We start from the raw sequence: 26,326 nt of genomic DNA on the forward strand, positions 1-26,326 counted from the left end.
TTAAGGTTCAATTAATGCATGCTGCTTAGATAACTATGATTAAAATGTATACATTAGCATAGAACTGATAATAATTGAGCTTTAGTTACAGCATTTCCTTTCTCCTAACATCTCCCTTACCCAGAAACAACTTAAAACACTTCAAATTTTTTTTTTTTTTTTTTTGAGACAGAGTCTCGCTCTGTCGCCCAGGCTGGAGTGCAGTGGCGCAATCTCGGCTCACTGCAAGCTCCGCCTCCTGGGTTCACGCCATTATCCTGCCTCAGCCTCTCCGAGTAGCTGGGACTACAGGCGCCCGCCACCACGCCCAGCTAATTTTTTTTTGTATTTTTAGTAGAGACGGGGTTTCACCGTGGTCTCGATCTCCTGACCTCGTGATCCGCCCGCCTCGGCCTCCCAAAGTGCTGGGATTACAAGCGTGAGCCACCGCGCCCGGCCTAAAACACTTCAAATTTTTTAAGTGAAAGTAGAGATCACAAACATCAAGGTATTTGACTCTTTTATTTTCCATCACTTGCTACTTGAGAGGGTCACACTAACCAATTCTGGTTACATACTTTCCTGCTATGGACTCTAGAAGAAAAACTGGAAAGAAACAGAAAACTAACCTTCTTAAACATATATAAGGAATCAAGGGTTTCCTTAAACTATTATCTGAGAGTCCTATTTTTGCCTTCTGTATAGTAAGCATGTCTATCTACTCACTATTCTACCAGAATACGTCTTCACATTTCAAACTGGATTACTTTTCAAATACTGGATTACGTTCATGCAGTAAAATCAAGAATAGTGCACTCTATTGAATATTTTTGCATTTGCTTATCGCAATACTAGTTAAAACACCAGTTTATAATTTTTTTATACATTCAGTTGTTCAACAAATGATTCTTTTAATCTGCCTGAAGTTTCAAGTCAACATGTCACTGGAGAAAATGTATGAAACTGTAGCACTAATTTCTGAAATGAAGGATTGAAGTTCCTCTTTCCAACTTCTTTCAGTCCATCACTACTCCACATGTTCCTGCTCTTGTCCTGGAATTAGCCACCGAATACTCTCAGTTCGAATGGTAGCATACATAATAAAACTAATTAAAAAGAATAAGGAAAATACAAGCAACCAGTCCACGCTTTTTATCAAAGTGCTGGGAAGAGGGCCTGTTTGGTCGGCTTGAGTTACCACCACATTCTTCTTGGCTTCTATACCTGAAAGAAAAATCATTGGTTTCAAATCAGACAGAAAAAGCACCCACCACAGATTTTTCTCAAGTATTATGTATGGTATGCAAAATGACATGCAGTCCTAAAATAAGCATTGCCACTAGTATATATATAAATATATGGGATGGATTTCACTTGCCTATCATTGTAATTTGTAAGTTGCCTTTCTCCCCACTGCATCAAAGGATCAGGAATCCATTCAGCTGTTCACAACTAAAACACTAGAATTTCTGTGAACTCATCAGAAGTTTCTTAGTCAATGTGTTTATAAGAGTTGTATTTTGGTGTCTTTTGAGACCAAAGTTCAGTAAGTAACTAGTAAAACTCCTCTCAGGTGTCTACAGAATGTTTTCACAGGTTAAGTAATGCTAAATTCAAAATGCTTTTTTTTTTTTCTGTGATGAAGTCCTGTTCTGTCTCCCAGGCTGGAGTGCAGTGGTGCGATCTCAGCTCACTGCAACCTCCGCCTCCTGGGTTCAAGCGATTCTCCTGCCTCACCCTCCCAAGTAGCTGGGATTACAGGCACACACCACCATGCCCAGCTAATTTTTTTGTACGTTTAGTAGAGACGGGGTTTCACCATGTTGGCCAGGCTGGTCTCGAACTCCAGACCTCAGTTGATCCGCCCACCTCAGCTCCCAAAGTGTTGGGATCACAGGTGTGAGCCACCGCACCCAGCCCCAAATTGCTTTTAATAATTTACTGAAAGAAATGTTATAACAACAAGCCACCAGTGGAAACAGAAATTACCAAAGATGCTCTGACTCCCAGATTTGTGTTCTAGGTTTTCTTAGAGCACTGAACAAAACGGCTCCCTCTCCACACATCAATCGAAATGACAATCAGGGATCCATGACAAGACTTGGACTAGCTAACCACCTTGTAATATCTTACTTTTACTCCTATCAGCCACCTCAGCTCCTTTTTCTTTAGTGTTAGCTAAAATGATTATATGCAACTTAATATATATGCAATGTGTGTTATAATTTTTATTTATTTCCAGTGAGTTTACTTTGGGAAGAGTGGGATGTTCACAACTGAGACAGTGAGGCTTTAGAGGAATGAACTTTTCCAATGGAGGTAATTTTTTCAATTTACAATGCTTTACAATGTTTTACAAACAATAAAAAATAAGGCCATATGTTTTGGCAAATATTAAGGAACTAAGATAGCATCTACAAATAGATTAATAAATGGAACAGTAGCAGCAAAGAAAATGAACAAAACATAACCATACATGACAATGCAGGTGCATCTCACAAGCATACTGTGGGATGAAAAAAACAGACACAAAAGAAAACGTCCTGTATGTCTCCATTAATATGAAGTCCAAAACAAGTAACACAGTCTATGATATTAGGAGTCAAGACTGTGGTTATCTTTGGGGAAGGCAGGAGCAGTGGTGCTGAAGGGAAGCTGGTAGTGTTCTGTTTCTTTTTTTTTTTTTTTTTTGAGACGGAGTCTCACTCTGTCAACCAGGCTGGAATGCAGTACTGTGATCTCAGCTCACTGCAGCCTCTGCCTCCTGGGCTCAAGCAATTTTCATGCCTCAGCCTCCCGAGTAGCTGGGACTACAAGCACCCACCACCATGCCCAGCTAGTTTTTGTATTTTTAGTAGAGACAGGGTTTCCCCATGTTGGCCAGGCTGGTCTCGAACTCCTGGCCTCAAGCGATCCGCCCGCACAGGCTTCCCAGAGTCCTGGGTTTACAGGCATAAGCCAGTGTTCTGTTTCTTGATCAGAGTGGTTACCCGGGGTGTTCACTTTGTGAAAATTCATCACCCTGTACACTCATGATTTATGCATATCTTTCTGTAAATATTAAATGAAAAATGTGCGTTAAAAGTTATAAGAAAGTGTATGGTACGTGAATTATATTTCAATAAAACTTGTTTTAAAGTAATCTATAATAGGCCAGCCACGGTGGCTCACACCTGTAATCTGAGCACTCTGGGAGGCCAAGGCAGGCAGATCACCTGAGGTTAGGAGTGCAAGACCAGCCTGGCCAACAGGGCAAAACCCTGTCTCTACTAAAAAATACAAAAATTAGCCAGGTGTGGTGGCGTGCACCTATAATCCCAGCTACTAGGAAGGCTGAGGCAGGAGAATCGTTTTAACCCAGGAGGCAGAGGTTGCAGTGAACTGAGATTATGCCACTGCACTCCAGACTGGGTGACGGAGCGAGACTCCGTCTCAATCAATCAAACAATAAAGTATCTATAATAGACCGGGCACAGTGGCTCACACCTGTAGTCCCAGCACTTTGGGAGGCTGAGGCGGGTGGATCACTTGAGGCCAGGAGATCGAGACCAGCCTGGCCAATAAGGCGAAACCCTGTCTCTACTAAAAATACAAAAATTAGCTGGGCACACGCCTGTAATCCCAACTACTCAGGAGGCTGAGGCACACAAATCACTTGAAACTAGGAGGCAGAGGCTGCAGTGAACTGAGATCACGCCACTGCACTCCAGCCTGGGCAACAGAGTGAGACTCTGCCTCAAAAAAAAGGAAAAAAAGGCCAGGCGCAGTGGCTGACACCTGTAATCCCAGCACTTTGGGAGGCCGAGGCAGGCGGATCACAAGGTCAGGAGATTGAGACCATCCTGGCTAACACGGTGAAACCCCGTCTCTACTAAAAATACAAAAAATTAGCCGGCTGTGGTGGCGGGTGCCTGTAGTCCCAGCTACTCAGGAGGCTGAGGCAGGAGAATGGCGTGAACCCGGGAGGTGGAGGTTGCAGTGAGCCAAGATCGCACCACTGCACTCCAGCCTGGGCGACAGAGCAAGACTCAAAAAAAAAAAAAAAGAGAAAAAAAAGTATCTATAATAATTAAAATTACCTATTCATGTTAAGCTTCATACTGATTGGGAAGTATTTAACAGGATTATAACAGTTCATTAGAAGAGAAGTTTTACAACTCAAAGTCAGTCTTGAATCCTTCATTTAAGGATTATAGCAGATCAGAACCCACAGAAGGCACAGACCCCCAGCAATAGAATATCTTCTTCCTCAGCACATTACTTCCACATACCTGTCTGATTAAAAATGAAGATTTTCAGTGTTTCCAGTGTTCGATCTGTATGATTAAATCTAGCCATTGGTTTAGCTCCTTGAAATAATAAAATATTAGGAACGGCTACGGTGCCAAACCTGGTAGAAAGGCTACAAGAGAAAGAAGTCAAATAACCTGAATTTATTATTAATAGAGGGCTTTCTCATACAATTACCATCTCAGAATAGACAGAAATAAATGAGGAAGTTGCATGTGACCTATGGAGATTTCTGATACTTGAAACTTTCGGCTTTTTCATTTGTTTCTGACCTCTTTGCTTATGGGTCATGGCTGGGGGCACTCCTTTTCTGCAATCTGAGTTGCTTTCAATTATAATATGGATCTACCCATGGCACAATTATTCTACTAGTTAAGTTCCTGTCTAAACAAACCAGACAAGAATACTCTAATTCATGGACAAAGCACACTGTGTCAATTTATTTGACAGAAAAAATTTCCAACTCTTCAGAATGCCCATCCCTGTCCCTCAAAAAAGATCAACTTACAGTAGGCAATTGGTTTGGTAAGCTGGCACAAGGGAGTATATGATCTAACAAACACACCAGGATGTTCACAATTAGGGCAGGATGACTTGTTTGGAAAGAATATAACTGTGCGGGCTTATTTCACCTTTATATAATACAGACTAGTGGTGATAAGCTCCCAAGTCAAAACACTCTGTGTTGAAGCCTCAGTTCTGCCACTGAACCAATGTGAACTCTGGGCAGATTATTTAACCTCGCTAAGCCTCAATTTTCTGCATTAGTAAAATAGTAATAGTGTATAACCAGGATTTTTTTCTTTTGTACACATGCTGTAACTTAAATATTAACATAAGAAGCAAACATGTCCCAGCCCGTATAATAACAGCAAGAGCCTTAGTCTCCATAATTAAGGTGCCATACCAGGTACAACATGGAGCTGAAGGAAAGAAAGAAGAAAGCTGGTTGGGGAGGGAGTTGGGGGAGAGGCAGGAGGGACAGTGTGAGACCCAGAACCAAAGAGCACTGAGTATGCCTGGGGGCAGTGGAGGCCCCACCAAAGCTGGACACTGAAGTGATCTGTCCTTCCAATCAGTCTGCTTCCTTGGGCCCAGTCACTTAGATATCACCCAGAAGCCTATATGAAAATTACTAATTTGTTGAGCCATTTCTTTCTTCATGAACAGTTTCAGGTAAACATTGGCAGTTATATTCCCACAATGAAAATCAGTGGAATACAATTTTTTTTTTTTTTTTTTTGAGACAGGGTCTCACTCTGTAGCCCAGGCTGGAGTGCAGTGGCAGGATCATGGCTCACTGTGACCTTGACCTCCCCAGGCTCAGGCAGTCCTCCCACCTCAGCCTCCCAAGTAGCTGGGGTACCACAGGTATGTGCCACCATCCTCAGTCAATTTTTTGTATTTTTTTTAGAGATGGAGTTCTGCCATGTTGTCCAGGCTGGTCTCAAACTCTTGGGCTCAAGCAATCCTTCTACCTCGGCCTCTCAAAGTGATGGGATTACAGGTGTGAGCCACTGCACCTGGCCTCAAGTACAGAGTAATAGAAGTTTACTCAACTTCATTTTACCACCAATTGACCATTTTTCAGATGTTCTAGATTTATTTACACACAACCTCCTTGTTGAGGCTGACCTGCTAAGGAGCATCTGATTTGGAAGAGAAGAACAGTTTATAACTCAGGCACAATCGCAGCACTTAGGAGAAACACATACCATCTCAACAAAGTTCTCTGTAAATTACTTTACTAAACATTTAAAAAAGACAAACCTGGGCCAGGCACAGTGGCTCACACCTGTAATCCCAGCACTTTAGGAGGCCGAGGTGGGCAGATCACGAGGTCAGGAGTTCAAGACCAGCCTGGCCAACATGGTGAAACCCCGTTTAAAAATACAAAATTAGCCGGGCGTGGTGGCAGGTGCCTGTAATCCCAGCTACTCAGGAGGCTGAGGCAGAGGTTGCAGTGAGCCTAGATCACACCATTGCACTTCAGCCTGGGCGACAGAGCGAGATTCCACCTCAAAAAAAAAAAAAAAAAAAGACCAGCCTGGCATGGTGGTACATGCCTGTAGTCCTACTACTCAGGAGGTTAAGTCAGGAGGATCGCTTGAGCCCAGGAGTTCAAGGCCAGCCTGGACAAAAACCCAGTGAATGATACAAGAGAAATATAAAACAAAGGTAAATGTCATGTTAAAGAGCTAAATTAATTCATGACTTGATCGAGTGCCTACTACAGAACATGACTGCAAGAATAAGTATGGAAGAAAGAAAGAAGGAAAGAGGGAAAGGGAAAAGAAGGAAAGAGGGAAAGGGAAAAGAAGGAAAGAGGGAAAGGGAAAAGAAGGAAAGAAAAAGAACAGGAAGGGAAGAAATCCTGAGTAAACACAAAACAGGGGTGCTGGGAATTAGGCTGCCTGGGATGGGGATTTAACCTGCACCTTAAAGTCACAAAAGAATATCCTACTGTGATACCAATTGTGCTGATTCAGTCTGGCTATGGCCCTCAAAAGTCTTCTGGCCCCTCCCCTGCCATCAGGTGCTATCACTTGCCACCTTTAAATCCACCACGCAGAGAACAGCCCACTTTCTTTCAGGGGCCTCCACAAAGTGACGCCACCAGCTCCCTCAGCAGTATGACAACCTTCACTATTCACTCTTGCCTTGCCTTCAATCCCAGGACAAAACTCATGCCCCCCCCCAACTCTTCTGCTTCTAACTTAACTAATTAGGACCTCCAAATAACTGCAACCATCAGCCAGGAGGATGGATGTAAACCCCACCAACAGAAGATACCTGCTGTGCTGAGATGCATCCAGTGCCAAAAAGTGAAGAGCTGGAAATGCCCGGGGCAGAGAGTTAAAGTGAGGGGCCAAACTGGCAGAAAAGCGGCACCACGGGGTGTAAAACAGAACTAGAGTACAGTCACTACCGTTTGGGTTCAGAAAATCCATAAGGTCCTGTGGTAAAAGAAACAAGCATTAAAGTTAGCAGTAAAAGTACATTTTTCCAACAGGATACCCAAGAAACAGGACACACTGCTGCTCCAGGGAGAGGAACGGGTGGGTGGGAGCAGCGAGAGATGGAACCCTCAGGAACCTTTTGGATTTTGAACCACATGAATCCAGGAATCAGCAAAAAAGTATGATCAAATGACAAGTTATAAACTTTCACTTTTTTTAAGTCTTGCTGAATTAAGCAGAAAGTTTTAAACTTTTCTCTGCACTTTCCTAATATTACAAGTTATTTTAATATTTTTCATAATTCATCATTTCAAATGCAGGCATACCTCATTTTACTGCATTTCACTCCATTGCACTTTGCAGACATTGCTTTTTTTGCAGATTGAAGGTTTGTGGCAACTCTGCATCGAGCAAGTTTTTCAGCACCATTTTTCCAACAGCATGTGCTCAATTTGTGTCTGTGTCACATTTTGGTAATTCTTGCAATATTTCAAACTTTTTCATTATTATTATATCTGTTATGGTGATCTATGATAAGTATCTTTGATGTTACTATTGTAATTGTTTTGGGGCGCCACCAACTGTACCCATAGAAGACAGTGAACTTTATCAATAAATGTCTATGTTCTGAGTGCTCCACCAACCAGCTGTTCCCCGTCTCTCTCCCTCTCATCAGGCCTCTCCCTGAGACACAACAATATTGAAATTAGGTGAATTAATAACCCTACAGTGGCCTCTGTTTAAGTGAAAGGAAGAGTTGCACATCTCTTATTTTAAATCAAAGCCAAAAATGATTGATTAAACTTAGTGAGGAAGCCATGCCGAATGCCAACATAGGAGACAGGCTGAAAGCTAGGCCTCTTACACCAAACAGCCACATTATAAATGCAAAGGAAAAGTTTTTAAAGGAAGTTAATGTGCTACTCCATCCAGTGTGGTGACCTCTGATGCTTAAAAATAAAAATAAAAATAAATGCTACTCAGTGAATACACAAATGATAAGAAAGCAAAACAGCATTATTGCTCATATGGAGAAAATCTTAATGCTACAGATAGAAGATCAAACCAGTCACAACATTGAAGCCAAAGCCTAAATCCAGAGCAAGGCCCTAACTCTCTTCAATTCTGTGAAGGCTGAGAGAGGTGAGGAAGCTGCAGAGGAAAAGTCTGAAATTAGCTGGGGTTGGCTCATGAGGTTTAAGAAAGAACCTGTCTCTAGAACATAAAAGTGCAAGGTGAGGCAGCAAGTGCTGATAGAGAAGCTACAACATAGTAACATCAAAGATCAATGGGGAAAAAAAAGAGAGAAGCTGCAACAACCTACCCAGAACATCTAGCTAAGAGAACTGATGAAGGTGGCTATACTCAAAAACCAATTTTCATGTAGATAAAACAGCCTTCTATTGGAATAAGATGGCTTCTAGGACTTTCATAGCTAGATAAGAGATGTCAATGCCTGGCTTCAAAGGACAGTCGGACTCTTTTTAGAGGCCAGTGCAGCTGGGGTCTTATTTATTTGACAATAAATCTTATTTATTTATTTATTTATTTGACAAGGTCTTGCTCTGTCACCCAGGCTGGAGTACAGTGGCGCAATCACGGCTCACGGCAGCCTCAACCTCTGGGCTCAAGCAATCCTCCTGCCTCAGCCTCCCAAGTAGCTGGTGCCCACCACCACACCTGGCAAATTTTTGTATTTTTTGTAGAGATAGGGTTTCACCATGTTCCCCAGGCTGGTCTGGAACTCCTAGGTTTAAGCAATCCACCCACCTCGGCCTCTGAAAGTACTGGGATTACAGGTATGAGCAACCGCAGGGCCAATGCTCATTGCTTATTGCCCATTCTGAAGATCCTGGGGCCTTTAAAAATTATGCTAAATTTACTTTGCCTGTGCTCTAGAAAAGGCACAACAAAGCCTGGATGACAGTACATCTGTTTACAGCATGGTTTCCTGAGTGTTTTAGGCCCACTGTTGAAACCTACTGCTCAGAAAAAAAGATTCCTTTCAAAATATTATACTCATTGACAATGCACCTGGTCACCCAAGAGTTCTGGTGGAGATGCACAAGGAGATGAATGTTGTTTTCAGGCCTGCTAACACAGCATCCATTCTGCAGCCCATGAATCAAGGAGGGATTTCAACTTTTAACTCTTACTATTTAAGAAATACATTTCGTAAGGCTATAGTTGCCATAGATAGCAATTCCTCTGATGGATTTGGGCAAAATAAATGGAAAACCTTCTGGAAAGGATTTACCATTCTAGATGACTTTAAAAATATCTGTGATTCATGGCAGGTGGTCAAAATATCAACATTAATAGGCATTTGGAATAAGGTGACTCCAACCCTCGTGGATGACTTTGAGGAATTCAAGACTTCAATGGAGGGTGGAACTGCGGATGTGGTATAAATAGCAAGAAAACTAGGATTAGAAGTGGAGTCTGAAGATAGGACTGAATTGCTACAATCTCATGATAAAACTTGAAGAGATGAGGAGTTGGTTTTTATGGATAAGCAAAGAAAGTAGTTTTTTGAGATGGAATCTACACCTGGTGAAAATGCTGTGAACACTGTTGAAATGACGACAAAGGATTTAGAATATTCCATAAACTTAGTTGATAATGCAGCGGCAGGGTTTGAGAGGATTGGCTCCAACTTTGAAGGAAGTTCTCCTGCGGGTAAAATGCTATCAAACAGCACTGCATGCTACGGAGAATTCTTTCGTGAAAGGAATTAAGAAACTGTGGGCCACAGGCCAGGTGTGGTGGCTCACGCCTGTAATCCCAGCACTTTGGAAGGCCAAGGTGGGCAGATCACTTGAGGTCAGGAGTCCGAGACCAGCCTGACCAACATGGTGAAAGCCTGTCTCTACTAAAAATACAAAAATTAGCTGGGCATGTGGAGCACACCTGTAATCCCAGCTACTTGGCAAGAGGCTGCAGTGGGAGAATAGCTTGAACCTGGTAGATGGAGGTTGCAGTGAGCTGAGATCATGCCACTGTACTCCTGCCTGGGTGACAGAGTGAGACTCCATCTCAAAAAAAAAGAAAGAAAAGAGAAGAGAAGAGAAAAGAGAAGAGAAGAGAAGAGAAGAGAAGAGAAGAGAAGAGAAGAGAAGACAAAAGAGAAGAGAAAAGAGAAAAGAAAAGAAAAGAAAAGAAAAGAAAAGAAAAGAAAAGAAAAGAAACGAAACGAAACTGTAGGCCAGGCATGGTGGTTCACGACTCACAACACTTTGGGAGGCCAAGACAGGAGGATCACTTGAGCCCAGGAGTTTGAGTCCAGCCTACGCAACATAGTGAGACCTCATCTCTACAAAAAAAAGAAAAAAATTAGCCAGGTATGGTGGCACATGCCTGTATTCCCAGCTACTTGGGAGGCTGAGCTGGGAGGATCACTTAAGCCTGGGAGGTCAAGGCTGCAGTGAGCCATGGTCTCGCCACCACACTCCAGCCTGGGGAACAGAGCAATACTCTGTCTCAAAGAAATTGCCAGAGCCACCCCAACCCTCAGTAACCACCATCCTGATCGGTCAGCAGCCATCAACGTCAAGGCAAGAGCCTCTACCAGCAAAAAGATTACAACTCACTGAAGGCTCAGATGATCGTTAGCATTTTTTAGCGATAAAATATTTTTTAATTAAGGTATATACATTTTTTAAACATAATGCTACTGCATACTTAATAAACTACAATATAGTATAACTTCTGTATGTACTGGGAAACCAAAAAGTTCACCATTTGCTACACTGCGATATTTGCTTTATCACAGTGGTCTGGAACCAAACCTGTAGTATCTTTGAGGTGTGCCTGTACTAAGTACTCACAGGGTCCGAGCAATTGCCCCCACCTTTGAATTGTGCATCTCAAACCATCTAAAATGGAATTATTAGAGGACTAGGATCTCAAATCCAAACTATCATCTCAGCAGAGCTAAGTCTGAACTAAGCAGTCATATCGATGTATTTGGCCAAAGGTTAGATCAATTCAAGAGTACACTGTCCTAGCCAGCCACAGTATCTTACATCTGTAATCCCAACACTCTGGGAGGCCAAAGTGGGCAAATCAGTTGAGGTCGGGAATTTGAGACCAGCCTGGCCAAGGTGGTAAAACCTTGTTTCCACTAAAAATACAAAAATTAGCCAGGCATGGTGGCATGTGCCATAATCCCAGCTACTCGGAAGGCTGAGGCAGGAGAACCACTTGAACCCAGGAGGCAGAGGTTGTAGTGAACCCAGATCATCCCATTGCACTCCAGCCTGGGTGACAGAGCGAGACTCTGTGTCAAAAAAAGAAAAAGAGTACACCGTCCCTGCCACCACCTGTTTAATCCATAACTCAGAGTGTTTAAACTGCTCTCTCCCAGTCATGTGAGTGACACCTGTGGGAGTCCCACAGACCACAGCATCTACAGGCACTCAGGAGTGGATGCAAAGCCAGCGCTGAGCACTGCCCTTGGAGGAGCTATGTGCGCTAAAGGTGCTGTGCCCTCATTGACAACAAACAGTCACAGCTCTTAGAGTCAGGATTTACTTCTCTTACATAAGCAGTGTGAATGCATCCTACTCTTCTGTCTTCTGAACGACCCCACAGAAATTGTCAGTCATTGATGAAAGAGAAACTTTTCTTTTTTTTTTTTTGAGACGGAGTCTCGCTCTTTCACCCAGACTGGAGTACAGTGGTGCGATCTCCGCTCACTGCAAGCTCCGCCTCCCGGGTTCACGCCATTCTCCCGCCTCAGCCTCTCCGAGTAGCTGGGACTACAGGCGTCCGCCACCACGCCCGGCTAATTTTTTGTATTTTTAGTAGAGACGGGGTTTCACCTTGGTCTCGATCTCCTGACCTCGTGATCCGCCCGCCTCGGCCTCCCAAAGTGCTGGGATTACAAGCGTGAGCCACCGCGCCCAGCCTGAAAGAGAAACTTTTCATCAATATAACATATTTTCCAGGGGCATTACTAGTCTAAATAATGGTAAATTATAATTTTAGTAATCCAGATATGTTTAAATTGCCTCTGTAATAAATAAATACTTCATTTGGAAGAAGAAAAATGGCCGGGCATGGTGGCTCACACCTGTAATCCCAGCACTTTGGGAGGCCGAGGCGGGTGGATTACCTGAAGTCAGGAGTTCGAGACCAGCCTGGCCAACATGGTGAAACCCATTTCTACTAGAAATACAAAATTAGCCAGGCATGGTAGTGCATGCCTGTAATTCCAGCTACACAGGAGACTGAGGCACGAAAATCATTTGAACTCAGGAGGCGGAGGTTGCAGTGAGCCGAGATCATGCCATTGCACTCCAGCCTAAGTGACAAGAGCAAAACTCTGTCTCAAAAAGAAAAATGCTATGATTTTAGTGCCAAGCAACTATCTGTCCACCGGGATTTTTATCGTGAGGTTTGGTGGTGGGACTGGCCCAAGGATAACTAGGTTTAGGCCACCTGAAAAGCATAATCAACACTAGTTATATTTCCTCGTCTCCCTATAAACATCACAGAGGGCAAAGTCGATTTTCATTGAAGCAGCCATTAAATGCTATCTCGCGTACAATATGATCAAGATCATGACTTTCCATTTCAAAGTTGATAGGGTATTAATCATAAAATAAATGTACTGAAAAAGAGAAAAGCACTAAATAATTTTTCCTTACCTGTGACATATTTAAAATTTTCAGAGTGAAATTTTCTAATCCCGTAATGTTTCTCTCCTCACAGTTCACCTTTGGGGATTTCAGACTTTCAGTGTTATTGGAGTCCTCTGTCGGGGCTGCGTCAGATTCCGCCACTTCTGGCTCTGTGTAATACTCCTCTTCTCTGTCAGGGAAGTGTGCTCCAGCACCATCCAGAGAGAAAAGGCTCTCTCGGAGGTTGCACCTTGAGTCCTCCTCTCCTCCAGCACCACAGGTGCCGCCGCTAGGCTCTGAACTCACTTTGTCCTCAGCTTCCCCAGGAATCAGAGACAGCATCACCATGTGATCGCCTTGGGTGTCCAGCCCCAGCACCGCATTGGCCTCTTCTGCTGCCCTGTCCTGGCCCATCGGGTCATGCAGGAGCTCCTCCTCACCCAGGTACACAGCCCCCACCTGGAGAGGGTGAGCAGACTGCTCCTCTGACCATAAGCGACCACTTTCCTCTGCAACTAAAACATGCCAGCACATTCAGAGTCATATTTGACTTCAAAACAAATGAACCCCAAAGAATTACAGTTCCCTTCTAACACGAAATTTTCCCCTCTGGAGACAAAAAGGTCTCCTTTCATTAAACTATCAGAGAGCTACTCACCATTTCCCAGGTTAGGAAGGTCACAAGCAGGTACTATTAATACATTAATGAATGTCAAAGAAGGCCAGGCACAGTGGCTCACGCCTATAATTCTAGCACTTTGGGAGGCCCCAAGTCAGGTGGATCACTTGAGGTCAGGAGTTCAAGACTAGCCTGGCCAACATGGTGAAACCCTGTCTTTATTAAAAATACAAAAATTAGCCGGGCATGGTGGCAGGCACCTGTAATCCCAGCTACTAGGGAGGCTGAGGCAAGAGGATTGCTTGAACCTAGGAGGCGGAGGTTGCAATGAGCCAAGGCTGCGCCACTGCACTCCAGTCTGGGCAACAGAGCAAGACTCCATCTCAAAAAACAAACAAAATAATGAATGTCAAATAATAGACAAACATACAGCTCTGCCCTAAACTTGCTGCTTGCCATGTGGATTGTAACCAAAAACATTCCAGTTCAGATATCTAATTAGGAAAATAGAATATAAACACTTTCATTTTTTGATAAGATTTTCATTTGTTTGATAATATCCAAGAAAAGGATCATGGTTTTATGCAACATTCTACTAGAACAAAGCATCTTTGCACACATAACAGTCCTGTGAGATGGGCAAGACAAGGGTTACCAAGACCACTGAACAGGTAACGAGGCAAGGCACAGAGAGGCTCAGCATAGTGTCCAATGGTATACAGATAGTAAGCAGCAAAGCCAAGTCTGGGAGCAAAGTTTTCTGGCTGCTACTCCAGAACAAGCCGTAGGCTCCCTGCCATGATACCTCGGGGATGCTGAGCCACACTGCCTGAAGAACACTGCTCAAGCCACACAGCAGCTCCTTCCTGAGGTGGCCTCTGACAGCTGGACTCTTGTTCTCCTGCCTGCCACCCTTGGGCTGCTGCCCTTAGGAGTGCTGGGAGATGGGCTCGGCAGTGCAGAGGCAGCAGCAGGAGGAAGAAGAGGAGAACTTTCCCCCACTTTGGAGCTAGAAGGTGGGTCTTGAGCATAATGCTCAGATAAGGGAAGAGTCCCAGGTAGTCTCGTACATCCATTTACCCATCTCCACTCACCTCCGTAGCAATGCCTCCTGCCCTCCAACTCTTATCAACTCAACACCAGCTGCCAGACTTTGTGCCAGGCACCAACCAGCAGAAACCAATGAGGCCAGCAGCCCTTAGGAAAGCTCACCATGTGGTTAGGAAACCACCGGCTGGGTGATGAGCTCTGCGTGCCAATAGCATGTCACTGGAGTGTCAGTGACCAACTGACTTCAAAGTTGGGAAGGTCTGGGGGCTTCCTAAGGTATGAACATTTGTATAAGATTTCAAAGAATATCCCTGTAGAGCTTTTTGTTGTTGCTGATGCATAACAGATGTACATAGTTTTAAAGCACATGTGATAATCAATATATTCATGCAATTTGTAAAGATCAGATCAATGTATTTGGGATATCCATCATCTTAAATATTTGTCTTTTCTTTATGCTAGAATCATTCAAATTCTTCTCTTCTAGCTATTTTAAAATATACAATAGGCTATTATGAACTACAGTTACCCTACTGATCTACCTCACACTAGGGCATAGAGCTCTGTGGATTCATTCAGAGATTCAAAAACATTATCTGTGAATTCTGCTTCTGGCCAAGATGGAGTAACAAGAACCAGATTTACCTTACCTACTGAAACAACCAAATAAACAGATAATACATATAAAACAACAGTTTCAGGAAATTAGTTATCAGGCAACAGAGGATAGTGACATCCGAGAAACAGGTGACAAATGAAGAGAACCCTACAACTGCTCCAACTTACTGCCTTGATGGCGTTCCCACTGTGGCTCAGGGAGAGGAAATCCAGGCAGAGCCCAGCAGACTCTCCCAGTTGAAGAGATGGAGCTAAGAGTCCAAGGAGACCAAGAAGCCATGCAAGACAGAATATTGCAGATGAGAGGAGCTACCTAGAGAGGGGACTCCAGAGATCTGCAGAGGCCCCCCGAAGTATACAGCAGGGTACTGGTCAGCACATGCATGTGAGTAAACTACCCAATGCCAGAGAAAGAACTACCAGAAAGGATGAGAAGGAACAGTACCCAACATTCACACAGAGCAGGGAATGGTACCTCTTCTTACCAGCTAGACTGGAAGACATCGTAATTCACAGGGCATTGAGTAGAGTATACAAAAGGACCTGCCTCAGTAGTGGGACACTATTAACCCTAAAGAAAATACAGCTTGCGTGCTTAAAAGCAAAACCTGAAAGAATCAAGCTGTTCTCAAGTAACTTCATTGTACCCTAGAACAAAGCTCAAGAATATATATACGGGGCCAGGAGCAGTGGCTCACGCCTGTAATCCCAGCACTTTGGGAGGCCGAGGTGGGTGGATCACCTGAGGTCAGGAGTTTGAGACCAGCCTGACCAACATGGCGAAACCCTGTCTCTATTAAAATATAAAAATTAGCCGTGTGTGGTGGCGGGCACCTGTAATTTCAGCTACTCGGTAGGCTGAGGCAGAAGAATCACTTGAACCCAGGAGGTGGAGGTTGCAGTGAGCCGAGATCATGCCACTGCACTCCAGCCTGGGCAACAAGAGAGAAATTCTGTCTCAGAAAAAAAAAAGAATATGCATAGGAAATCTAAAATATCTAGCATTCAACAAAGTAAAATTCATGTCTGGCATCCAATAAAAAATTATCAGACATATAAAGAAGCAGGAAAATAGGACACATAATGAGAATAATCAATCAAGCCACACTGACCCAGAACTTGCACCCATGTCAGAATTAGCAAAGATATTAAAACAATAACTGTAACTGTATTACATTAAAAAAGTAAAGTAGATATCAAAATATAAGATATTTAAAAATATCAAATCGACCTGGGAGGCAGAGGTTGCAGTGAGCTGAGATCAAGCCATCGCACTCCAGCCTGGGCGAAAGAGTGAGACCCTGTCTCAGAAAAATAACTAAATAAAAATAAAAACGATCAAATTGGCCAGGTTCGGTGGCTCACACCTGTAATCTCAGCACTTTGGGAGGCTGAGGCGGGTAGATCACCTGAGGTCGGGAGTTTGAGACCAGCCTGACCAACATAGAGAAACCCCATCCCTACTAAAAATACAAAATTAGCCAGGCCTGGTGGCGCATGTCTGTAATCCCAGCAGGAGAATTGCTTGAACTCAGGAGGCAGAGGTTGTGGTGAGCCGAGATAGTGCCATTGCACTCCAGCCTGGGCAACAAGAGCAAAACTGTCTCAGGAGAAAAAAAAAAAAAAAAGATCAAATTGCAACCTTTTTTCTTTTCTTTTTGAAACTCAGTCTTGCTCTATCGTCCAGGTTGGAGTGCAGTGGTGCAATCTCAGCTCACTGCAGCCTCCACCTCCCGGGTTCAAGCAATTCTCCTGCCTCAGCCTCCTAAGTAGCTGGGATTACAGGTGCCCGCCACCACACCTGACTAATTTTTGTATTTTTTAGTAGAGATGGGGTTTCGCCATGTTGGCCAGGCTGGTCTAGAACTCCTGACCTCGGGTCATCCTCCCGCCTCAGCATCCCAAAGTGCTGGGATTGCAGGCATGAGCCACCGTGCCTGGCTTTCTTTCCTTTTTTTTTTTTTTTTGAGATGGAGTCTCCCTTTATTGCCCAGGCTGGAGTGCAGTGGCACGATCTCGGCTCACTGCAACCTCCGCCTCCCAGGTTCAAGCGATTCTTCTGCCTCAGCTTCCTGAGTAGCTGGAATTACAGGCACCCACCACCAAGCCCAACTAATTTTTGTATTTTTTTTAGTAGAGATGGGGTTTCGCCATATTGGCCAGGCTGGTCTCAAACTCCTGGCCCCAAGTGATCTGCCTGCCTCAGCCTCCCAAAGTGCTGGGATTACAGGCGTGAGGCACTGAGCCACCAGGACTGGCCTTTTTCTTTTTTTTTTGAGACAGGGTCTCGCTCTGTCACCCAGGCTGGAGTGCAGTGGCACGACCAACTCCTGGGTTCAAGCGATTCTACCACGTCAGCCTCCCAAGTAGCTAGGATTACAGGCATGAGCCACTGTACCCGGCTTTTTTTTTTTTTTTTTTGAGACAGAGTCTCGCTCTGTAGCACAGGCTGGAGTGCAGTGGCATGATCTCACTCACTGCTACCTCCTCCTCCTGGGTTCCAGTTCAAGGAATTCTCCTGCCTCAGCCTCCCGAATAGCTGGGTTACAGGTATGTGCCACCATGCCCAGCTAATTTTTGTATTTTTAGTAGAGACAGGGTTTCATCATGTTGGTCAGGCTGGTCTTGAACTCCTGACCTCGTGATCCACCCGCCTTGCCTCCCAAAATGCTGGGATTACAGGCGTGAGCCACTGCGCCCAGCCTAATTATTTTGTATTTTTGCTAGAGACGGGGTTTTGCCATGTTGGCCAGGCTGGTCTCAAACTCCTGGCCTCAAGTGATCTGCCCGTCTCAGCCTCCCAAATTCTGGGATTACTGGCATGAGCCACCGCGCCCGGCCCAAATTGTACTTTTAAAGATGTAAATTATAATAACTACAATGTCTGAGATGAAAATTGCACTGTATAAGAATAATGGCAAATTAGACAATGCAGAAGAAAATAGCCAACTTGAAGACAGCAATAGAAACTATCCAAAATGAAACACACAGGAAAAAAAAAAGAAGGGAAAGAAATTATGAGCATCAGTGGGCCGTAGGACAATTTCAAGTGGTCTAATGTACAGATAACTGGAGTACTGGCAAGAGAAGAGAGTAGAGGAACAGAAAAATATTTGAAGAAATTATAGCCAAAAACTTTCCAAACTTGGTGAAAGCCATAAATCCATAGATCCAAGAAGCTCAACAAAACCCAAACTCAATGAACTACAACCAAGCACATCACAATCAAACTGCTCAAAACCAGTGACAAAGAAAAAAATCTTTAAAGCAGCTAGAGGAAAAAAAACAAAACATCATGTAGAGAGGAACAAAGGATAACAACAGGTTTTTCACTGGAAACAAAGCAAGCAAGAGTGCGACTCCATCTCAAAAAAAAAAAAAATTATTTTGGCTGGACATGGTGGCTCATGCCTGTAATCCCAGCACTTTGGGAGACCAAGGCGGGTGGATGACTTAAGGTCAGGAGTTCCAGAACAGCCTAGCCAACATGGTGAAACCCTGTATCTACTAAAAATACAAAAAAAAAAAATTAGCCTGGCATGGTAGCGGGTGCCTGTAATCCCAGCTACTCGGGAGGCTGAGGCAAGAGAATCACTTGAACCCGGGAGGTGGAGGTTGCAGTGACCTGAGATAGCGCCACTGCACTCCAGCCTGGGCTACAGAGCGAGACTCCATCTCAAAAAAAAAAAAAAAAAAAAAAAGTGAAATAAATATTTCTTCACTTCTTCAGACATACAAAAGCTAAAAGAATTCATTACCAGCAAATCCACATGACAAAAATCTTCAAGGAACTCCTTCAGGCAGAAGAAAAACGTTAACAGATGGAAATATGGATCCACATAAAGAAATGGAGAACCCAAAATGGTAACTACATGGATAAATATACACAATTCTTTCCAAAAATCTAGCTATAAAGGGGGCGAAGAAGGTAGGGTAGATTCGCTACAGGCAAGGAAGACTAAGGGAGGTTTCTATTTTGGTATTTGGAACATAGGAGCAATTTGAGGATACATAAAGCTGATGAGAAAGCAGGTAAGAAGGGGCTGGGCGGGTGGCTCACACCTGTAATCCCAGTACTTTGGGAGGCCAAGGAGGGCAGATCCCTTGAGGTCAGGAGTTCGAGACCAGCTTGGCCAACATGGTGAAACTCCGTCTGTACTAAAAATACAAAAATTAGCCAAGCGTGGTGGCATGCACCTGTAATCCCAGCTACTTGGGAGGCTGAGGCGGGAGAATCACTTGAACCTGGGAGGCAGAGGCTGCAGTGAGCCGAGAATCACGCCACTGCACTCCAGCCTGGGTGACAGAGCGAGACTCTGTATCCAAAAAAAAAAAGCAGGTAAGAAGGGAGAGGTGGCAATGGAGGTTACATAGGACAGAGTTTAAGGCTTGGTCAGCAAAGTGAGTCTTTAGCAGAAGGTCAAGCACTTCCATGACTACAATCCAGAGAAGGGGCTGGGTGCCTGGGAAGGGAGTTTTGCCAAATTGGTGGAGGGGCGGGATCACATTGGCAGTATTTCTATAGCCTTTTTTTTCTATAGCCTTTGGTTAATGAGTGTGTATTGCCTGTATGATCAGAAGAAAAAACAAACACACATGTTTTCTGTGTTATCCACAAGACAAAGCAGGAAATGAAGCCAGAGAGGCTAAGAGTCTGGAAAAGAAAGGATGCCAGGTTTGGGGTCCAACCCTACTCCTAAACACCACAGCTCTTCAGAGATTTGCTCTTGCTACCTAATCAACATTCTAGGTTCCACAAGTAAATGAAGAATGCCAAAACGAAGAACCTCAAGATAAAAAAGTCAGGGCACAAATTTTAATCTGGTTCTCTCTGATGACCCTCAGCCCCTGCACAAAATCAAAAAGGAGTGTAAGTGGTGCATGGAGCTGGTATTTTAAGTTCAAGAGTGTTGTCCCCTCCATCCCCCCGCACACTGTAAAAATATTTAAGTACACAGTACAGATTAGGAACAAAAAAATCTTACGCCTTCAGGTGCCAACGTTTTCATTTAGGAATTAGGAAGAAAAGAAACACTGAATTATTCCACACGAAGATAAAAATGTCATACTATGTGACAGTCATTGAACCCTCCCTTGGTAATGTGCCTTTGTTTTTTTTGTTTTTTTTTTTTCTTTGAGACAAGAGTCTTGCTCTGCTGCCCAGGCTGGAGTGCAGTGGTGCAATCTCAGCTCACTGCAGCCTTCATCTCCTGGGTTCAAGCAATTCTCCTGCCTTAGCCTCCCAAATAGCTGGGATTACAGATGTGCACCACCACACTCGGCTACTTTTTTTATTTTTAGTAGAGACGGGGTTTCACCATGTTGGCCAGGCTGGTCTCAAACTTCTGGCCTCAAATGATCCACCCACCTTGGCCTCCCAATGTGCTGGGATTACAGGCATGAGCCACTGCGCCCAACTGGTAATGTGCCTTTTAAGAAACCGCAGTTTGAGCTATACATAAAGTGATAATTATTGCATCACTGGCAGCAAAGAAGTTGTCTGAAGGACAAGTGTGAGGACACCATGCCAACTCTGCCAGGGAGCCCTAGCCTAGGTCAGCACCTTCACACCCTTCCAGCTTTTCTCAGAAGGCTCTTTACCAGCTGCAGGTGTTTTCACAATGGCTTCTGGCAGGAAAGCCAAATGAGGAGGGACCAAAAATAGCCAGGGGTTGGAGGGATAGCAATCCATATTTTCCATAGGCAATACTGTGTGCTCATTTAGCAAATGGAGACAATACCACCAAAATGTAGAAAATTACAAGGCTACTGTGAAGATTAAATGAGAAAAGATGTGTATGGTCCCTGCCACAGGTTAAACACTCCATAAATGGCTGTGGTGATGATGATGATGATGAGTGGTGTTTACAATTCAAAGAGATGGAAAGGCACAATAACTAAGTTCTATTAATTAACCTGCACACCGGGCTTGCTGGTTCATACCTGTAATCCTAACACTTTGGGAAGCCAAGGTGGGCAGATTACTTGAGGTCAGGAATTCGAGACCAGCCTGGCCAACATGGTGAGACCCCATCTCTACTAAAAAATACAAAAATTAGGCCAGGCGCGGTGGCTCACGCCTGTAATCCCAACACTTTGGGAGGCCAAGGCGGGCAGATCACCTGAGGTCAGGAGTTCGAGACCAGCCTGACCAACATGGTGAAACCCCGTCTCTACTAAAAATACCAAAAATTAGCCGGGCGTAGTGACGGGTGCCTGTAATCCCAGCTACTCAGGAAGCTGAGACAGGAGAATCGCTTGAACCCGGGAGGCAGAGGTTGCAGTGAGCCAAGATTGTGCCATTGCTCTAGCCTGAGCAACAAGAGCAAAACTCCATCTCAAAAAAAAAAATTAGCCAGGCGTGGTGGCGCATGCCTGTAATCCCATCTACTCAGGAGGCTGAGGCAGGAGAATCATTTGAACCCAGGAGGTGGAGGTTGCAGTGAGCTGAGATGGCGCCACTGCACTCCAACCTGGGCAACAAGAGCAAGACTCCGTCTCAAAAAAAAAAAAAAAAAAATTCACCTGCTAAACACATTCACAAACCATCTACCTTCCCCATCCTGACTAACACTTCTCAGCAAAGGCCACAGCCAACTCTCGTCTGGGCAACTGCTGTAGCCACCTAAACTGTTCTCCCTGGTCAGCCTGCTATTCCCCCTCCAGACCCTGATCTTCACAGCAATACAAGTGAAACTGAAAGATAAAAGGCATATCTGATCATGTCACTCCCCTGCTAAAACTCCTTCAGTGGCTTCCCCTACCCTGCGAATGCATCTGCATTCTGTAGCAGAGCTACCAGGCCCCAATGTGGCCTCTGTCTGCACTCTCACCTGTGGCCATCAGATCCCTCTAGTCCCTGATCATTTACACTCCCCCTATCCCCACCTGCCTTAGAGCCTTCCTGAGGGCTGTTTCTCTGCTGGGAAGCTTCCTCCTGCCAAATCCTTCATCCTCCTCATTCAGATCTCACCCTAAATGTCACCTCTGTAAGGACACATTCCCTGACCCTCAGACCAGGGTGGAAGGTCTCCCATTACAGCTCCCAAAAACGCCCTGGGACTCTCCTTGATGCATTTCTCAGTCTTGCAATTTTCTTAGCAATTTGTAGTTATTTAGTGGCTGCCTTCCCCAAAGGCCTGCTACTCTGACTCACCACTGGATCCCCAGTGCTCAGCACAGTGTTTGGCATATGATGAGTGCTCAGTAAGAATTTGCTAGCTGACTGCCTAGGGAAGAGTGGCATAGGGGTATTGAAGCCAGGAGTTTGCTTCCATTCCCAGACACCTGGATAGCATTGCTACCTCCAGGTTGCTTAGTCTCTCAGGGCCTCAGCATCTGAGGCCAGCATAATCTGCCAGTGGCATCCTCTGCAGAAAAAAAAAAAAAAAACAAAAAAACCTTAGGATTTTCAGCTACTCTGAGAAGAAATCTGCTGGTGAAGTTTCTTCTGTCTTCACCCCATTCACGGCCTGGCCATGATGACCAAAGACCCAAGCTGAACCCTGAATCAGCCAGGGTTCTGCCAGGAAACGGCACATTTAACTTGGGCAAGTTGCGGAGAGTTTAATGAAGGGACCACTAATGTGTAGGCTGGGTGTAGAGAAATGAAAAGCAATGGTAAGGAACTCCAAGGCCAGTAACTATAGAGGGGGAGCCAGTTATCACTCATAGACCTTAAGAGTCTGGAGAGAGAAGTAGTCACAGAACCTTGAAACATCAAGGGTAACACAGAGGGCAGCTTTCTAGAATTCAGTGCTTTCCACCGGGAGCAAAGCCAGCCTGCAATAACCTCTCAGGGAGGGAGCGGAGAGAATCAATACCCTGACCTCACTCTCCCCTCATTCCAACACAATGGAAGCAAGACGGTAGGACAGTTGGTATTTATTCCGCACAGGACAGCCACACAGGGCACAGAGCAGGGTGGAGGGGCTGAAACAGAAGATATCCAACCCATGCCATCACCTCTGTAAGGCTGGCAGTTAAGTATAGTGAAAATGCAGAGGTTGGGCTCTGAAGTCAGGCAGACATGGGCTTGAATCAAGGCTCCTCAACTTCTGGCTGTATGACCTTGTCAAAGGACTTATTGGCTCTGAGTCTCAGTTTACTTCTATAAAATGAGCATGATAACATCTACTGCATATGCATTTAAAAATTACTAAGGCCAGGCACGGTGGCTCAAGCCTGTAATCCCAGCACTCTGGGAGGCCGAGGTGGGTGGATCACCTGAGGTCAGGAGTTCGAGACCAGCGTGGACAACATGGTGAAACCTCATCTCTACTAAAAATACAAAAATTAGCCCAGCGTGGTGGCAGACACCTGTAATCCCAGCTACTCAGGAGGCTGAGGCACGAGAATCGCTTGAACCCGGGAGTCAGAGGTTGCAGTGAGCCAAGATCGCACTACTGCACTCCAGCCTGGGCAACAGAGCAAGACTCCATCTCAAAAAAATAAAAATAAAAATTACATAAACCGGGAGCAGTGGCTCACATCTGTAATCCCAGCACTTTGGGAAACAGGTGGGAGGATCACTTAAGCCCAGGAGTTCAAGGCTGCAGCGAGCCATGATCGGCCACTGCACTCCAGCCTGGGCAACAGAGCAAGCCCTCATCTCTTAAAAAAACAAAAACAAACAAAACAGTAAAGATTCCAAAAGATGATGCTCATAAAGCACTGAGCACAGCACCTGGTACACAGTGAGTGCTTTCATTCATGGTAATTGTGTTACTATGACTCACCCTTCTCCACAACCCTCTGCTGTCCTGCCTCCATCCAGGACACCCCAGGGAAAAGAAAGACCTGCCTGTTCCTGTTAAGGTCTGAATGACAAGCAAGACCGAGGATCTGGGCTTTAACAGGACTAAGAGGAGTAGGGTGAAGGAGCATGAAAGTAAGGCCTCCACTCTCCACCCTCGCCATGCCTCTAGGCTGGCTGCCTTCCCCACCGGCAAGCTGGGGGTTACCGGGAGTCTCCCGTGTTTCTCGTCTGTTTTTCATGCAGGGAGCTGAGCAAGAGTGGCCTCCTTAAGACAGTGGTCCAGCAGCGTGGACTCCAGCGTGGGCTTTGGCGTCAGAGAGACAGGCTTCTGCCACTTACCAGAAGCGCAAACTTAGGCGGGGCCTCAGCATCTTCATCTGTGAAATGGAGACACTAAACGGAACCGATCTGATAGGGTTTGTGGGAGCACTAAATGGGATAATGATGTAAATAAAGCACGATGCACAGTTCCTGGCTCATAATACGGCCACAACAATGTCGGTATTTGATATGATGTTATTAATAATAAATTGCTCATCACCAGAGGGTATGCCTCAGCAGCGCTTACCGCACTGTCCCTCCTGGCTACCAGCCACGGGCTGAGGGCGGCCTGAACGCGGCCCAACCACCCCCGGGCTCCCGCCCACCCGCCCTCCGCCCGCCGGCCCCCTTTCGCGGGCCACGAGCGGGCGGTGCACGGGGAGAGAAGTCGGGGAGACGCGTCCGGGAAGACGCCAAGAAGGGGCGAGTCGCGCACCGCCGGCCTTCGCGCAGGTCCAGAGCGTCGCCCGGTTGGACCTCAGCTCGCCCCATCATCTCATGCACCTCCCCGGCCCACACTCACCCTCCACGCCGCGGACGGGAAGCCCCAGCACCCACAGCAGTACTTGCCACCAACCGAGGAGCCGCATGACTCGGGGCGGTCGTCGACCGGCAGCCGGGACCACTGCCAAGGCCGAAAGGCAATCAGCCCACGGCTACGCGAGTCGTGCTGCCAGCCGGAGGAAGGTTGGGGGAGGAGAGCCTGGGAGCGCGGGCGCGGCCCCGCGTCGCCATCTTAACACCTGGCAGCTGTGGCGAGCGCCATCTTGGAGTCGGGCAGACAGCCTCTAGCCGCTGGCCGTCGCCGCTGGACTGTAGACCTCTTTAGGAGCTAAGCGCCAGACGTTGCCGGTCGTTTTGAACTCTGCTGACCCCAGAGTCCAGAGCAGGGCTCTGGCAGAGGCCCATGGCCTCCTTTCTTCCTTCGGAAGTCAGAGCTTGGCTACTTGAAGCACTGCGCCCGCCTAAGGAAGGTTTTCCAGGCTTCATTCCCACAGCCAGAAAGGCCCAGGAGCCTTCCTGTTCTAGTGTCCCATGGAGGTGCAGAAACTTCGGAGGCTGCAGATCTAATATCTTGCCTAACCCGTGCTCCCCTACCTAGGGTTGCCACGTAGAATACCTGATACCCAGTTATATTTGAATTTCACATAATGAATATTTTTTACTATAACCCTTATAGTATAAGGGATATACCTTAAAACTGAGCATCCTGTAACTTCGTGACATCTGGCAAGCCTAACCCTACCTATCCACTCAGGGCAGGAGAGGTTGGTTTTAACTGATTTACCTTGCAGGGCAGTCTCTTTCTCTTTAAGCATGGTTGGGGCCATGAGCGTCATTGGCTCTGGCTCATGGTGGAGGTGGAGCCACCTCGAGCATAAAGTAGATAGGAAAGAGCTTAGAATGAAGAAAGCATAGATGGGGAGATGAGGAACAGGGCTTTGCCTTCACAAGCAAACGCACAGAGCGGGAGTCTTAAGAGAAAATTCTTGGAATAGAGAGGATGACACCACTAATTGGGGTATTTTGGCGGGGAGGGCCTGCTAAAACGGAATAAGGCAAGTTTTTTGTTTTTTTGTTTTTTTTTGAGACGGAGTCTTGCTCTATCGCCCAGGCTGGAATGCGGTGGCGCGATCTCGGCTCACTGCAAGCTCTGCCTCCCGGGTTCACGCCATTCTCCTGCCTCAGCCTCCCGAGTGGCTGAGACTACAGGTGCCCGCCACCACGCCCGGCTAATTGTTTTGTTTTTTAGTAGAGACAGGGTTTCACCATGTTAGCCAGGATGGTCTCGATCTCCTGACCTCGTGATCCGCCCGCCTCGGCCTCCCAAAGTGCTGGGATTACAGGCGTGAGCCACCGCGCCCGACCTGGAATAAGTCAAGTTTTAATCAGCCACCAGTGCTAAATCAGTGCAGAGTGCAGCTTTTCAAACTTATGAGGTTGAAAAAATAGAAACTGATTTAAAATACATCAATCTATTGGTTAACATAGCAATGGTAAGGGGAACCTGGGCTTTTTGGCCGCTTGGTGAATCCCAGCTTCAGCACGTGATAGTTCACAGTCAGCAGGTTATGTAACTTAAAGTTCAGTTTCTTCAGCTGTAAAG

The 26,326-nt window shown here is 45.6% G+C and overlaps 1 protein-coding gene across 1 annotated transcript; it reads right to left on the minus strand.

Annotated features, from left to right (window-relative positions):
- Positions 1 to 482: 482 nt before the first annotated feature.
- On the minus strand, positions 483 to 25,533 carry TXNDC15 (thioredoxin domain containing 15). The gene is made up of 5 exons (XM_055233047.2): positions 24,743 to 25,533; positions 12,881 to 13,368; positions 7,063 to 7,226; positions 4,251 to 4,381; positions 483 to 1,203 (listed from the first exon to the last, which is right to left on the minus strand). The coding sequence occupies exons 1-5, from the start codon at positions 24,807 to 24,809 to the stop codon at positions 1,007 to 1,009; spliced, it is 1,047 nt and encodes a 348-aa protein (XP_055089022.1). The 5' UTR covers positions 24,810 to 25,533; the 3' UTR covers positions 483 to 1,006.
- Positions 25,534 to 26,326: the final 793 nt, after the last annotated feature.

This window comes from Symphalangus syndactylus, chromosome 11, assembly GCF_028878055.3.
Source record: "Symphalangus syndactylus isolate Jambi chromosome 11, NHGRI_mSymSyn1-v2.1_pri, whole genome shotgun sequence".
Classification (NCBI taxonomy): Eukaryota; Metazoa; Chordata; class Mammalia; order Primates; family Hylobatidae; genus Symphalangus; species Symphalangus syndactylus.

What these genes read in the sequence shown, in the direction of transcription:
- TXNDC15 (XM_055233047.2), bottom strand. Translation starts at nt 24,809, where the DNA reads ATGCGGCTCCTCGGTTGGTGGCAAGTACTGCTGTGGGTGCTGGGGCTT. An exon ending in AAATTTTAAATATGTCACAG is followed by an intron (nt 7,227 to 12,880) that starts GTAAGGAAAAAT and finishes CTTTTACCACAG; the next exon opens with GACCTTATGGATTTTCTGAA. An exon ending in CTTCATTTTTAATCAGACAG is followed by an intron (nt 1,204 to 4,250) that starts GTATGTGGAAGT and finishes TTTTTCTTTCAG; the next exon opens with GTATAGAAGCCAAGAAGAAT.